The sequence below is a fragment of the Triturus cristatus genome, chromosome 1_2 (assembly GCF_964204655.1).
Source record: "Triturus cristatus chromosome 1_2, aTriCri1.1, whole genome shotgun sequence".
NCBI lineage: Eukaryota > Metazoa > Chordata > Amphibia > Caudata > Salamandridae > Triturus > Triturus cristatus.
Genome location: NC_140580.1, coordinates 196,333,774 through 196,348,481, shown reverse-complemented (window position 1 = coordinate 196,348,481; position 14,708 = coordinate 196,333,774). Strand labels below are relative to the sequence as shown.

The 14,708-nt window shown below is 46.0% G+C and overlaps 1 protein-coding gene across 1 annotated transcript in view; it reads left to right on the top strand.

Annotated features, from left to right (window-relative positions):
- SORCS3 (sortilin related VPS10 domain containing receptor 3) overlaps window positions 1–14,708 on the top strand; it is a 2,496,310-nt gene that overhangs the window by 1,562,356 nt on the left and 919,246 nt on the right. The window contains exon 5 of the mRNA XM_085603452.1: window positions 3,620–3,693. Coding sequence (XP_085459578.1) covers window positions 3,620–3,693 — 74 coding nt within the window. The remainder of the gene's footprint in view (window positions 1–3,619; window positions 3,694–14,708) is intronic.

The following is a 14,708-nucleotide window of genomic DNA, read 5'->3' as shown; positions in this document are numbered from 1 at the left end:
AAACAGGGTTTCGCGTGAAAAAATTGCGCCCTTTCAAAGTAGACACAAGGAAGGAGAAATGCTTTCATTTCTCCTTCCTTTTCCGACTTTGCATGTGTGCTGCACTGTACAGCACACATGCAAAGCGGGAAAAGGCATCAAGTTAGTCTAAGTATTTTGTACTGCCAGGGCACCTTTCTAGTACAAATCCTATGCTAGACTCACGGAGACACCCTTGCACCGTGGCGCACCTGATTTCAACGCTGGCGCATGGGAGATAGGAGGCGAGTGCCTTATTTTAGTAAACTGGGCGCTCTCCTCCTCTCTCCTTTTCACGCAGCGCAGCATTTGCGGCTGCTGCAGTGCGCTTCGTGAAAACATAGTAAATCTCCCCCTAACTATATAAGCTCCGTGCATCTTTACACTACTCTAGCTCCTATTTTCAAGACTGTCCTCACTTTAAATCTGGTTCTACAAAACCCAAGGAAAACTCATTTACCCTCTTGGTAGGGAGGACGTTTGTCTAATCTTTCCAGTTTTTAAGGTCGTTACTTAGCAAAGCATAGATAAACTGAAAAACAAATCAAATGGTACTATCCAGTTAGGTTAAAAACGGAAATGAAAATGGCAGTGCATCTCGGGGAAGAGGTGTGGCGCCGCGGCCAGGGCGAGTGACGCCGGAATCTGGGGATCACGGTTCGATCCCCGGCACCGTCGGCAGATTAGCCCAGCACCATGTGACTCTGGGCAATAGCTTGCTCAATCTTCCCGACGGCCCCCACCACCTAGAGACCCTTACGGGTGATTGTTCGCGCTTTACAAATGTGGATTATTATCTCTAAGAGCCATAGAAACGTCCTTTACACTTATTAATGAGATGAAAGCGACAGAATACATTTGCCTCTAAAAGGCTGTACTTGCCGAAACAATCTTTGCGTGGTTTGGCTAAGACTCATGAGAAGTCACTCAAGCCCATTGTTTCCGCCTCTGGGCTATGGATGGATCCTATTGCAACTGCAGAAGTTCAGTCTTTGGAGGAACTTGCCAGCTCTGAAAGTTCTAATAGGAGTGTGAAATGCACTCTCATTAACCCCTTAATCCTCCTGGGTCTGCATTTAGAAGTGCCCCAAACTTTTCTGATGGTGACACATACCCCCAGATTGCTGTAGTACACGTAATAAACATATTATGTTGCACATATAATAGAGTGTATATTTTAATGATTTATCAGTGCTTAAACGTGACATGCTCCCCTCCTGTCACAGTGACCATAAATTCATTCTGTGCCACACTGCTCTCATTTTACCATGAGATTTCAGTCGGAAGTTAATAGGGAGAGCTCATATTTAAAAAAGTCTGCTACACTGGGCATGTAAAACCACACAGGATTGATCTCTGTGGGTCCCGGTCTCCCAATGCTGAGGGTCCGCGACCTCTGTGCTCTTTCCCACCCTCAGTCTTCCGACGTCCTTCTCCATGGCTGATCATAATCGGTAAGTTTTCTTCACAGCAGACTGGGTAGGACGATCCAGGGCAATTCCACTTCTCAGAGTGGCCCCCTCATACCAAACAGGGGGTGCCAATTTCCTCCACACGACTTCAAAGGTGGGCACAACTGGCATACGGGTATCACCACTGGCTGTGTCCAAGGGTGATGGCCCTTACTTCATGGTGGCCCTCACTGGCATATGAGGGTTGCCAACTGGTTTTTCTCCTTACTTCATGATGGCCCCCTCCTGGCACATGAGGCCACCAACATTATGGCAGCAGTCCAGACCAGACAGGACATGTCACATTTCACTCCTAGGGATCCACCTGACAGGTCTTGACAGGTAGGCAGAAGGCTGGTGCTCCTGACTCAGGGCAAGTGGTATTGACTTCCTGGCTGATGGACCCTCCTCCAGCAGAGAAACTATTAGGCCTTGGTTGCAGCAGCAGCTTCTCAGTCCTCGCCAAGGTGTCCCTGCCTTTGTCATTGATGCTTGCCGTGCCCCGCAGATGCTTCAAGAGACAACAAATATAATCTGTTTCTGGCATTTGTAAGATAAAAATAATTCCTGCCAAATATCCATTCAAAGAATAAAGTGCTACAGAAGGTTATTTTTAATTTCATTATTTCTGTCTGTATCTCACTAACCATGTTTCCTATAAAGCAGTACAGCCGTGTGCTTTAACCAGAGCATAATATAGCCCAATTGTTTTGAATTAACTATGGCGAAATGTGTCATAATAGCGGTATGGCACTTTTATGCAAATAGCAACGTGCTCTACGTGAGGGCCTTAGACTGTGACTGGTGCTAATGTTTGAAGCGAGGTTAACAAAGAGAAAGGGCCTCATTATGCAATCTACACGTGCCACGAATAAAACAAGCATGCAACCATTTTGAGAGTCACTGTACATCCCTAGCATATTGACTCTACAGATAGCAAGAGCCCCCTTGGTGCACTATACAATCATTAACAGGTGTTTCCTCAGGTGCATGTGACTTTGTTTTGAGAATGGCACATGACCACAGTGTTGTCCTCATAAAAGCTGATGGCCCAGATCATGCCGAAAGAAACCGAAGTTGTAGAAAATAATCAGGGATGGTCTCTATCAAGCTCTTCATAAAAAGCAAGCGAGACGGTATTTCTGGAAGGGATCCTGGAGCCTCGACGGTCATGTGAGCAAGGCTCGCCCACAAGAGAGTACCACAAGGATTGGCTGCCATCCATATGTTGAGCATAGGCTGAGTTGGTTCTAGATGATCCTATGGTGGCCAAAATTATCAGGGATCATAGGATCTTCTGCAATGAAGTTGATGTGAAATCCATGTAGTCATCATTCTCAAGTTTGACCTTAGGCATTCCCTTGGAAAGTTTTGGGTCCCAGCACACATTGTAAACGAAAGAGGGGGGAGCAGTTGGTAAAATGTCTGCCTGCGATCCTAATCTACCTACTCGTTACCTCATTTGGTTCAGCACATGTTAATGCTTTGGCCGTCAGTTATGCACTGCCGTATGGACAGTAATATACAGGCCCTCATGTTATGTGTTTCAGTTCACTGTGTCACTCATTACGACTGGTCCAGAGTGATGGGGGGAGTGAAAATAACTGGGATTATCATAATTGGGGTTGCAATTTTTGGGGAATGATAGTCAGAAATTGGATTGACCATGATGATTCCTGCGTCTTTCTCCTTGCCGCAGTATTTTTTCTGGAGATTTTCCTGGTTGATTCAGGTGAAATCTCTGAGTGAAACACCCTAGAGCTGCTATATTTCCACAAACCCCTAGTTGCATTGGGGCTGTTAACACCCATTATGGCCCCCTTTGGAATTATCAGGCCACTCGTAACCTGAACCTATATGGTTGATATAACTGTATATTTTTTCATGATGTGTAAAATGCAGTAATTATGTCTTGCTTCAAAATATCTACTAATATGTGCTTCTTTTTGTAAACATGAAGAGAAATAATATGATATGTGTGACACTTTAAATGCATGGTAAATTTTTGAGATTGCTTCCCAATAAAAGCTTGCTAACACAGTCTATGCACACAAGTCTATATTTTATTTGACTGTTTATAGAGTCAATTAAAAGTATTGTTACTGTCTTTGCTTTAAGTCTTTGAATTTTAACCTTTGCATTTTTTCCAGTTGTACAGCTCAATGGATTTTGGAAGGAGGTGGCAATTAATGCATGAAAGAATCACTCCGAACAGGTTTTACTGGTGAGTCTCTTGATACCTAAATTAATTTACCTTACATTCAGTTGAGAGATTATAAATTAGTAAACGAACATATAAAACTGCTTTTTGGGAAGATCTATGTCATATATTGAATATTTGTAAGGTGCACAAAGGCCAAAAGTAACTTCTGGCGAGTCTTGAATTATTGCTCCCACCCAACCACAGTATCTTTTGTGAGAAATGCCATCGAAAATTGCAAAACAGTAGATGGTTGGTAATCCACCTCAACTGTTCTATCACCAAGAACACTTGTGAGAATGCAAAAAGATTTTAAGTACTTGTCTATCTGAATATATGCCCCTTTCATAATTAGAGGACGACCAAGGATAGACTGTCAGGTCAGAGGTAGAGCTCAGCTTCACAGCTTCAATTTCTCAGTTGGAATCCATACACAATGGGTGCGTTTAGGGCTTTAAGTTGGCCGGGTACTGTTGTTGCTCAGCACTGGCAGTTGTAGCAAGCAGTACTAAATACATTGGCTTTCTCCTATGTGATTAATAATAAGCTTTTTTTTTCTAAGTTGTAGCTCTCTGAGTACTTGTGCAATATATGTTACAGAAAGTCTGTTAAAGAGTTATGACTTGTTTAGGTACAAAAAGGCAATATGTTGTGCTGTTATTAGTGGTATTATAAAGTGGGGAGATTACGTAAATGGTGGAGAACTGACAACGTTTGGGCCCGGCGCCACTGCACTTGCTGCTCCATTCAAATCATGACCCTAGCGCTTGCAAGACAACTACATTTGTGGCTGCCTATATAGTTGTAAAATATAGCAATATTAGGTGTTTGGAGGAGTTATGACAAGTTCTGGCCCCGGTGCCACTGAATTTGCTGCGCCATTGAAATCATGAGCCTATTGCCTGCAAGGTAACTGCACTTGTGGCTGCCTGTTTAGTAGTACAATATAGCAATATTAGGGGTTTAGTGGTGTGCCTGGAGCTTTTGGTCCCGGTGTCACTGCTCCTGCTGCACCATTGTAATCATGACCCTTGTGCCTGCTAGATAACTGCATTTGTGACTGTTTAGTAATAAAACTTAGCAATAATCTGTGTTTAGTAGGGTCCCAAGAGCTTTTGGCCCCGATGCCACTGCACCTGCTGCACCACTTAAATCAAGTCCCTTATCACTTCCAGGTAACTGCAATTTGACTGCCTGTTTAGCTGTAAAATATAGCAATATTAGATGTTTAGAGGGAAAGATAACAAAATGTAAAAAGTAAACAGTATGCAGCGTTAACCAAAAGTAAAAAAGTTCAAACCACCAATGTTGATGGGAATGAGTAATGAGGGAGAACCGGCTACAACCAAGAGAAATGGAGGAAAGTAAACTGGCAAGCATATGGACCAATAAAAAGTGAAAGCAGGTTGGAAGTCCCTTTTGAGATATATGAACCCCTTCAGCGCGGCGCGGATTACCGCGCTGTGCTGAAGGGTTCGTGCGCGGGCGGGGCCATGACGGAGCGGTTCCGTCATCGGCACAGCGCAACCGATGCGCATGACGGAACCGCTCCGTCATGCGCATCGAAGGGGTTAAAAACAATAGAGTTCACAAGAACAACGCAAGCGCTGTGCAATCGAAACCTAATAACCAGGTACAGAGACGAGTCCGCATCGGGGGCCCTCTATTCTTGCCCTCGCCCTCAGCGTGAAACAAATCTGGCCTCGGTAGCAGTCTCACTCATCCTCGGCCTTTGATGTAAATTCAAAGTGGCTGCTTTGTTATGTTTGCTGCCGCGATCAGCAGCTATTTCGAAGATATCTTCACCTGATAGTGAGTAGAAAGCAGAAACCATGGAAAACGCAGGGCTCAAGAGGGATGGGCGCGGTGGGCGGAGGTCAGGTTCTAAAGTGTACACTGATGAGCTGCTGGAGGGTGATACATCTCCTGCTCTGATGTCCAGTATTGTCAGCTTCTTATAATACTTTTCAAGCCCACAATACATAAAAAGTTGATATTTTCCAAACTGTTTCATTTAAAGTTTGGCACATTTTTAGCCAATAAGACTAAAGGATCGATATTGAAACAGAGAATTAAGCCGCCTTTTAAACCCTTCTTTCTCCGCAGTTCCTGCAACTGACGCAAAGTTCTGTTGAGTGTTTTCTTTGTATTCTAGTCCATGGCCTTCTCACTATGATACACTCTTTGCTCTAACGCCATGGCTTAGTGAAACCAGCCGCGGTCGGTAGTAGGAGTAACTGCAGGGTGGTGACGTGGGAAGGGGCAGGGTGGAGGGTAGTAAACTATGGATTCCGGAGGTTTACAGGTAAGTTAACATATAAATTAATAAAACGAATTTCGTTGCGTGCACTGCATCCCCAAATGCGATGCTGTGCACGCAACGAAATTCGTTTTATTAATTTATATGTTAACTTACCTGTAAACCTCCGGAATCCATAGTTTACTACCCCCCACCCTGCCCCTCCCCCTCCCCACGTCACCGCCCTGCAGTTACTCCTACTACCGACCGCGGCTGAGTGAAACGGAACAACAGGACTTTGTCAACACACGTGCATAAACATTCATAGCATCCCACACGCTGCTCATTATCTGCCTGTAGTGGACGCTTGTTACTCATTGTCTTTGCTGCTTGTCCTGCGTAGAGTGTTTTTAACACTTCATCCAGTATCATTGTTTTCTCACTTTTCCACGGCTGCCAACACTTTCAAAGTAAAATAAAATCTGTAAGATAGCTAGTGGGCGTCATATTTCTGCACAATATTTTCAAACGGAAGGTGAAAATTGCTGCTCCATTCCTGTTAGTGTGCAGTGTATGGAAATGGGCAGTCTGTTGTAACTAATCCAGAAAATGTCAGTTGTTTAAAAATTTCTGTATATTTCCCCAAAACTATCTTTTCAGACTTATTGTTTCTAATGGCAGAATTTTTTTTTCCTGTATAAACTTCAATTTATTGTTGCTTGCAGTTTATAATTTATGGTTTTCAGAAAGGACTGTTTGTTTATGAAGTTGTGCAATGTAGAATTGTACTCCCCTCCATTAGACCACCCCCTTTATTACATACACCACGCCCCTTTTGATCCCACCCGCCACCCTTCTCGTTTTACATCAGCTTACAGCACTTGGGGCGAGCACATTCAATAAATTGTGCCTTGAAATAAACTTGATTGAAGAACGTTGTTTTAAGGTCATCAAGATATTTTCTATAGGACTGTCACCAACGTGAAATGGTTTGAGGTCATCACAAACTTTTATAAAATCCTTCTATAGGTTGTCAGTTCACGTGTGACTGATTCACCCTACACATTTAATTTGCCGTGTAAATGCGTCTTTAAATATTGCCTGCCTTGTGAATATTGCAGTTAAATGAACAGCAGCAGCCCCTCGCCCCACTGCTCTGAAAGCAGTGTAAAAAGGAAAACAAAAAAGATCATTAACGTTATTAGCATTTTCGTTTTCCTTTCTGCTTGGGTGCAGGGTGGGTGTGGTGAGTTGGGGAGGGTGGGGCTGGGCTGGCCAGTGCAGGGAGCAGGGGAAGGAGTGTTAAGCACCCACCCTAAGTGCGCATGACTCCTTGGCTGGCACTCTTTGACGGCCAAACTGTCATGCGCACTTTGCATCTTTCCAACCAGGCTGCATTATATCAGCCCCCAAGCCCCTGTCTGAGCACCGAAACACAGTTGATTATGTCCATATCTGTTTCCTTTCCATTGCAAGTATTACTAATGGTGCCAAGAGATGTGTTACACGTCTTCATAGTTCTCCACTTCTTATTAGGCCCTAATGTAAGCTGATCAGGCAGATGAGTTGCACCACCTGACTGGATCTCACCTAGCAGAAGCCTCAGCTCCCACGGTTCTCTTGCTACAGCACTGCATCATCCTGAAAGCTTCAAAGAACAGCAGCCCAGTTTGAGAGCTGCGCTTTCATTCGGTTTTTAGGTCTCGGCTGCGAAAGGCTGCGCTTGCGCAGTCTCGCTCCGAGATTTAATGAGTTTGAGTGACTTTGAGAAGAGGGGCTTGCACCCGCCCCTCTTCTCTCCTGTTCTCCATTGGCTGGCCTCTTAAATGCTGGCCAGCCACTGGAGAAGAGGTCCAGTCACTCCGTTGAAGCCCCGTCCTTTTCGGATCGGGGGGCGTGTTTTTTGCGAGAAGTCTCAGGGAGGAGACAACAGCAAAACACGCCCCCCAATCCGAAAAGGACACTCCCTTTCTCCGAGGCATTTTCTGCTGTGCCTCGGAGAAAGGCGGTCGTGTGCTCGTCCGCTCCCCCTTCGTCCGGCTGCTGCTCTGGTCTCCTCACCTCTCCTTACCCTGTCCTGGCCGCTGCGCCTATCCTCTTACACTTGGTTATGTGTGTATTTCCCACTCGTGTGTTAATGCCATCGCGCCTGCCCGGTCAGTTGGAGAAAAAAAGACGGAAAAGATCTAGCAGGGGGAGGGGCGGGGCTGTGCCAGGCACAAGATGGCGGAGGGGGCGGCGGCGCAAGACAAGGAGCGGCGGCGGGAGCAGCTGCGGCATTGGACTGCCTCTTGCAATGCCCCACGCTGTGCAGGCTGCTGTCATACCTACTTGGCAAGGTTAGTGTGTGCAGGCGCACAGGGCCAAAGTGCGGTCCCTGTTAAGAATGCACGATATTCATTCTGTATGCGGCGTGGCCGCTGACTGGCAGTTATGCTGTACTCTGGTGGAGGATGGTGCCCGTGGGTCGTGACGATCCTTAATTGTTTGTGTGGCATGATCAGTTTTTAGTCAGGATGAAGTACGGACCTGTTGTCCTGAGGCGATAAGCGGCGGATTATGGATTGAAATGTTCATGCATTTGGAGTGTACTAAACACGGTTCTTGGTTGCGGGGTGTGCTGCACTTGTAGCATGGGCCAGTGCTTTAAATGGTGCGGTACTGTCCGGTACGGAGTACCGGCATTTTTTTATTTTGAGGGAGAGTAATGGCACTTCTCAGAAACAAGCAGGTACTCTGATACCGAGTACCTGCACTTCTATTTTCCCATTCAAGCACTGAGCATGGCGTCAGGTTGGTGGAATAGAAATACTTTACAGTTGATGTGGTTAAGGTTTGTGCGACACACACCTCATACTGTCGCTGTAGTTTGTGAGGCTGGGATACAAACGTGTTGTCCTTAAACCATGAGTTGGAGGAGCTGTACATGACTTGAGTTTAGGACTTCACACCTACTTGTGAGGTTGACTTAAAGGCATTCGTGCTTTTTGGTGTGGTTTGTGGGTTTGGGATGCGGTTGTTATACAATCTTATGCATCAGTTCTTGTGCCCGGGCGTGTCACAGCGTTCGAGGAGGCCAAAGACCCGATTCTGTGGGACTGGACGTGCTCTGACAGGCCTATGGATCCTATGGAATGTGGGACTGGGTACTGCTGCATCCCTTTACGTGGGTCTCGGTGCTGCAACGTGTTTTTGCATTATTTGGTATTCGGCTCTTCCTGTCTCTTGTGCCTTCAGGCTACAGTTTTAGATACTTCCACACTCGAGCTGATAATCCAGATCTGCTCACCAAAGAGCTTGTCCTGGAGAGGGGTTAATTCCTGCGATGGGCAGCTGGTGAGGGCCCGGCTGCCGTGAGGCTCCTACACTGCAGTCTTCGCTCTGCCTTTCTTGGCTGGGGAAGCTGGTCTCCTCTGCGTCCCTCCATGCTGCTGTCAGCAGAGCCAGTGGCAGGTAAGACCTCGCTGTGCTGGATTCCCTGCTGTAATGGGTTCCCTGCTAATCAGTCCAAAGACAGGTGGTGCAGGGCATCATCTTTCTTCTAGTCCTAGCACATGTAATGGCAGGGTCCCTACCGTGTTCGTGTCCCTGGGCAGATAAAATAGCAGAGGGCAGGCATTGCAGACCCCCTGCTTTGTGGCTCATGGCTGAATACTGCATAATATGCTGTGCTTCTGTCTATAGGCAGTCTTTCGTCCTGCCCCCTGGTCCACACGCGGTATTATACAGTGTTCGCGGTACTCTGTCCAGTGGCAGCCATCATGCGGCTTCCCTTGTCCTCCGTTTCATTGACAGGAATCGCATAGCCCCTAACATGCTTCGGTCCATGGGCTGTTATTAAAGGGTCTGATCTCACCGATCCACATGCATGCCTCTTACTGTCCCCTGCTTACCAATACATAGGTGGGTGTTAATGAGCCTTGATGTGCTTCAATCATGGGAAAAACACTGGCGAGGCCCAGCTTTGCTACAGCTGACCTGTGGTTGCTTGTGTTTCCATTCAGAGGGGTTGTGGTCTGGCAGTTGTTGCTGGACAGTTCAGATTGGAGCAGAACGAAGGCTGGTTTGCTTAGACCTAATCCCTATCAACAGTGGCACAATAAGCAAAAACCGTGGTCTGGAATGCGTCGGAGAGTAAGGTATAGTGAATACCATTAAATTGAGCATTTCAGCCATCATATATTTTCACTTTATATAGCTTGCCAGTTTGGGAGATACAAGCCTGGTAGTGTGTTCCACGATCAGACTGCCTTCTTGCTGTATTTTTGTCAGTTTCCTCTTCAGGATCCTGATATTTTCTGTGAGGCAAATTTAAACAAACCTTGGCAAAGCCAATAGAGATTGCTTTTTGTTAGGCAAAGTGTTTGCTAATGGTCAAACTGGTTTTGTCTGTTGCCCCCACCAGGCCTATAGAGAGAATCCCATTCGGGAGGGCCACAGGCAACCAGGGGTTACTGGGTGTCAGTTGTGGAGGCTGGGATAATTTGCCTCGGATGACTTGGGGTCTATCCACCATGAGTCTGAAGAACTAGGCCTAGTACAATCGCTTCAGCGCTTGACTATCCATTCTGAGATGGGTATTGTGGTGGGATGCAAGCTCAGAACTCAACAATTGCCCAGCTGCACAATAACTGATTGTCCAATCTGGTGTTTTACTTTAGTAAAAGAAAATTACTACACATTTAAAATCTAATACTCTCATAACAATTTAGTGGATACAAATAACACACCAGTACCAGATCTACTGTGCCATAGATTCTGCCCCACCTCACCCCTTTTCCTGGGTGCCCCCTCCCTCTCAGCCTTCCTTCCTCCCTCTCTCCTTTGGTAATTCCAGCCTTGTCTCCTCGAGGGGTTTCGAATTTGAATTGGGCATGTGTCAAGGCTACCATGCAGGTTACCTTTTAAATCCGTATGTCGATCTGTTATTCAAAAGTCCCCTTTCAGCAGTGTCACCACAGCACGAACATCGGAGTTCTTTCCTGGCAATACACAACTCTTCGTTCCTGCTTTTTGGAGAAGACGTGCAGACTAAAGTTAAAGCCTGTGATCCAGTGGAGGGAAGTATTAGAACAAGAACAGGGGCCAGTCTCTGACAGACAGGCATGGACACTAGATGATGCATCCGTCTCCAGCGAGCAGTGAACTCTCTTCTGAGTCTCAGGTGAGGTGCAGCAGATGGGCTGCCAAGAGTCAGGGATCACAGCAGTATGAGCACAGTTGTGGCAGGGTCTTTGTTTCCTGCTGCAGGGTTCACCTGGGGCCTAGTCCTTGCTCACAGTGCACAATCCACCTTGGACACAGTTCTTGATGGTGGCAGTACAGTCCGTCTTGGACATAGTTTCTGGGTGGTGGCACGGTCTGCCTCTAGCACAAATCTTGGGTTCGGTGGCAGTCTGCCTTGGGCAAGGCTCTTGTCTACAGACTCAATTACTGCTGTTCGTGATTCCCATATGAAACTGCTACAATGAAGAGACAGTGCCCACAATTCTCAGAACATGTAGATGGATCACTCTCCACAATTTTCCTTCTTGTGGCAGACTCATACTCCACCCAGGGCAACCTACTTCTGCTACTCCCTGTACAGTCAAACCTCCTGCAGGATTGGCAGGCTCCTTCCCCGTAGCACTAGGATCTGGGTTCGCACACAGAAGCAGAAAGTGAAATGAATGGGGCAGTAGACACTCACTCCAGTGACATGGATAAACAAGCAGTTACAATGCAACGGTCTCGGCATTGTTAAAGTTAGAGCTATTGGAATTGCTCATGACATTATTTTTGTTTATGTTTTTAAAACATGTAAAGAAACGGCATTGTTATTTACAATGTCAATAGCTTAATCTGTGTGTGGGTGCAAATGCACTAGGTTTCGCATTGGAGAGTGATTAAGCTATTGACATTGTAAATAACAATGCCGTTTCTTGAAATGTTTTAAAAACAAAAACATAAACAAAAATAATGTCATGAGCAATGCCAATAGCTCTAACTTTACCAATGCCGAGACCATTGCATTGTAAATGCTTGTTAATGTAACTAACCAGGGTGCGACCGGTGCCACCGCACCGGGTGCTGGCTCCTCGAGGGGGCGCCTGTTTGAAAGTATTTTATTGTTTAAAAAGCACCTGCTGCTGCATTTCAGGCCTTCAGAAATTTTCACTTAACAATAAAAATGTCAAAATAACTCCGGTAATTAATGTTCTTCCTGAAGAGAGAAGAAGTTTTGTCTAGTGGAAGTTTTTCCTCATTTTATGGTAGCACAGAGGGTTAATATGCATACTGCAAAGAATGTGTACCATGCAGATCTAAAAGTGCATATAGTTTAAATAGGTCAGTGCTTTGTCAGAGAGATCCTTTTGTTACTAGCATGGTAGGCGTTAAAATCAACATGGACCAGTGAGCTAATAACGGTCATCAAGGAGCTGCATGCAAACTGCATATATTTATTGGAGCATTATGATTTTTCCTCCATCTTTCCTTATTCTAATGTTTCAAAAAGGGTTCATTTATGTAAAAAAAAAATCCTTGTTATTAAATGTAACCCCCAACCATGGGGTTATGTTTTAAAGTCTGAGTTTGTGCTTCTTCAGACCAAGCACTCTTAAACTATACTGTCTACCAGTATGGATGACATGGGACTCACCTTGTAGTCTTCAGGCTTATGTAACATTTCCTATACACAGATTTACACACATATGCTTGATTGTCTCTGTGTAATGTGTGTGTGATGAAAAGTGCTCTGACGACCTACACTGGTATGGGTGGCGCTATATAACAAATTAAATACATCTGAGAGAGTGGTTATGGAGTCTTGAGTGGGCACTGTTAAAGGGTGGTAGTGAGGGAATCCGTGGGGGTGCCCATGGGGGGCGCCAACAAACATTGTCTCACAGGGCGCCACCAGTGCTAAAGCCAGCCCTGTAACTAACCATAGGGCTCAATGGGCTTAACCCCCCCCCCCCCCCCCTTCCGTAGTGTGGCAGCCTGGGCTGAGACAGCTTCCCTGGCTACACACACACAGCCGCACCCGAGCACTTCACAGGTCTTTAAAAAGACCATTTATGTGTTAACGAGGCTTTGTTGCTTTTCACCCCTTCTTAGAGCCCCTGCATCTCCACTCTGCATATTGCTGGAAGAGTCAGCCCCTCCCCTCCCCGAAATTTTTCGTAGACCTCCCCCCCCCCCCCCCCCCCCGAAATTTGGCTCTAGTGTTGCACCTCTGCAGTAGACACTGATATTAAAAACCGAATTAAAGCGCAGCCCTCAAACTGGACTGCTGTTCTTGACGCCTTAAGGACGATGCAGTGAACCGTGGAAGCTAATGCAAGCAAATAATACGGAGCCGTCAACTGGGTATTAAAATGCAGCTATTATTGGGGGTGGGGAGGCAATTGGCCTCTCACAACGAAGAGCTCCGGGGCCGCTGCATTTGCGTCACTATTGATAGTTACGACCTTGTGAGTTCGATTCTTTACTGGGAGTGGCCAATTTAGCCCAGGGCCTCGAGAAGCCTTGAAAATATGCTTGTAAACAGGGCCGGTTATTGTTTCATATTTCCAGTTGCAATAGTCATACCAGCGCAGCCTTCGTCTTCCAGCTCATTAGCATAATTTCTGCAATGATTTTTGAGCACTGTCAGAACGCTCATGTAATGAGATCTAATTTATGCCAGAATGTTTCTCACTATGATCTTCAAATACGTCCACATCCAAACCAGCTGCGGGGGAGGATGGCCTCCCGAGTTAGCGGAATGAAGCGGGGGTCTGTGCAGCGAAGCGCCGCGGGGCACCCCGTGAAACATTTTTAATTTTCCTGCTTTGATGGTTTCCGTTTTGACCCTGGAAGAAATGTGTTTGGTTGAGCAGGCATACACCCCGGAGGAGGCAATCTCGAATCGAAGCTAGCAAGCAATATGTTTCTTTTTGAAAAGACAATTCTGTCCGGTCCGATGGTCCTACTGTGAGTCTCCCGTTTCTTCAGGCGGATGAGTCTGAGCGGTGGCAGGCCGGACTCCTCAGATGGGCTGGGCTGCATCTATGATGGCCCGGCTCGTCTGAAATGAGCTTGGCAGCCTTACCACGACCGTGCTCCCGCGCAGCCTTCGTCTGTTGGATTTACAATGCAGTCTCAAATCAGTCAGTGGCATTTTTTTTCTATTATTGGCTCCACATTTTATTCCACACAAAACTAGACACTGTGCACGCGATTCTCCCTGTACTCTGCTGGTTTGAATAAATAACCTACCGGCTAAATATACTGCTGCACAGATGATTAATGCCCACCGTGAATGTCAGTTGTATTCACAAGACATGCACTTTTAATGTGCCGAGGATCACAATGAGAAATATCCCCGAATCTATCACTATTTCTATCGTCCTCTACAGGCCAGGTGAAGCCTCTCATTCTGAGAATCTGTTCTTGTCAATGAGTCTTTTTAATATAATTCTAATCGTCAATCTGAATGTTTACTTTTAGCCTCAAGATTTCCCTTATATACTTCTAAAACCGGTATGTTGTACTGATCCTCTGTAATATGTCCAAGATCAACAAACTGTTCAACGCCGGCAGCAATGGCTGACATCCTACAACATGGGCTCAAGGGAGCTGCAGACCTTACTGGACGCTGCCAAGTTTGCACAGTTTGACTGAGTTAAATGCTGACCCGCTAAAGGTCAGAGATCCCCCACTTATTTTTTGAAACCACGATCTGATGTGGTACTTCAGGAAACGCTAGCGCGCTACCTTCTGGGTCGTATTGGTCATCCAGATTTAAAGCAGGTTAAATCCTGGCGGGCGGATTGAC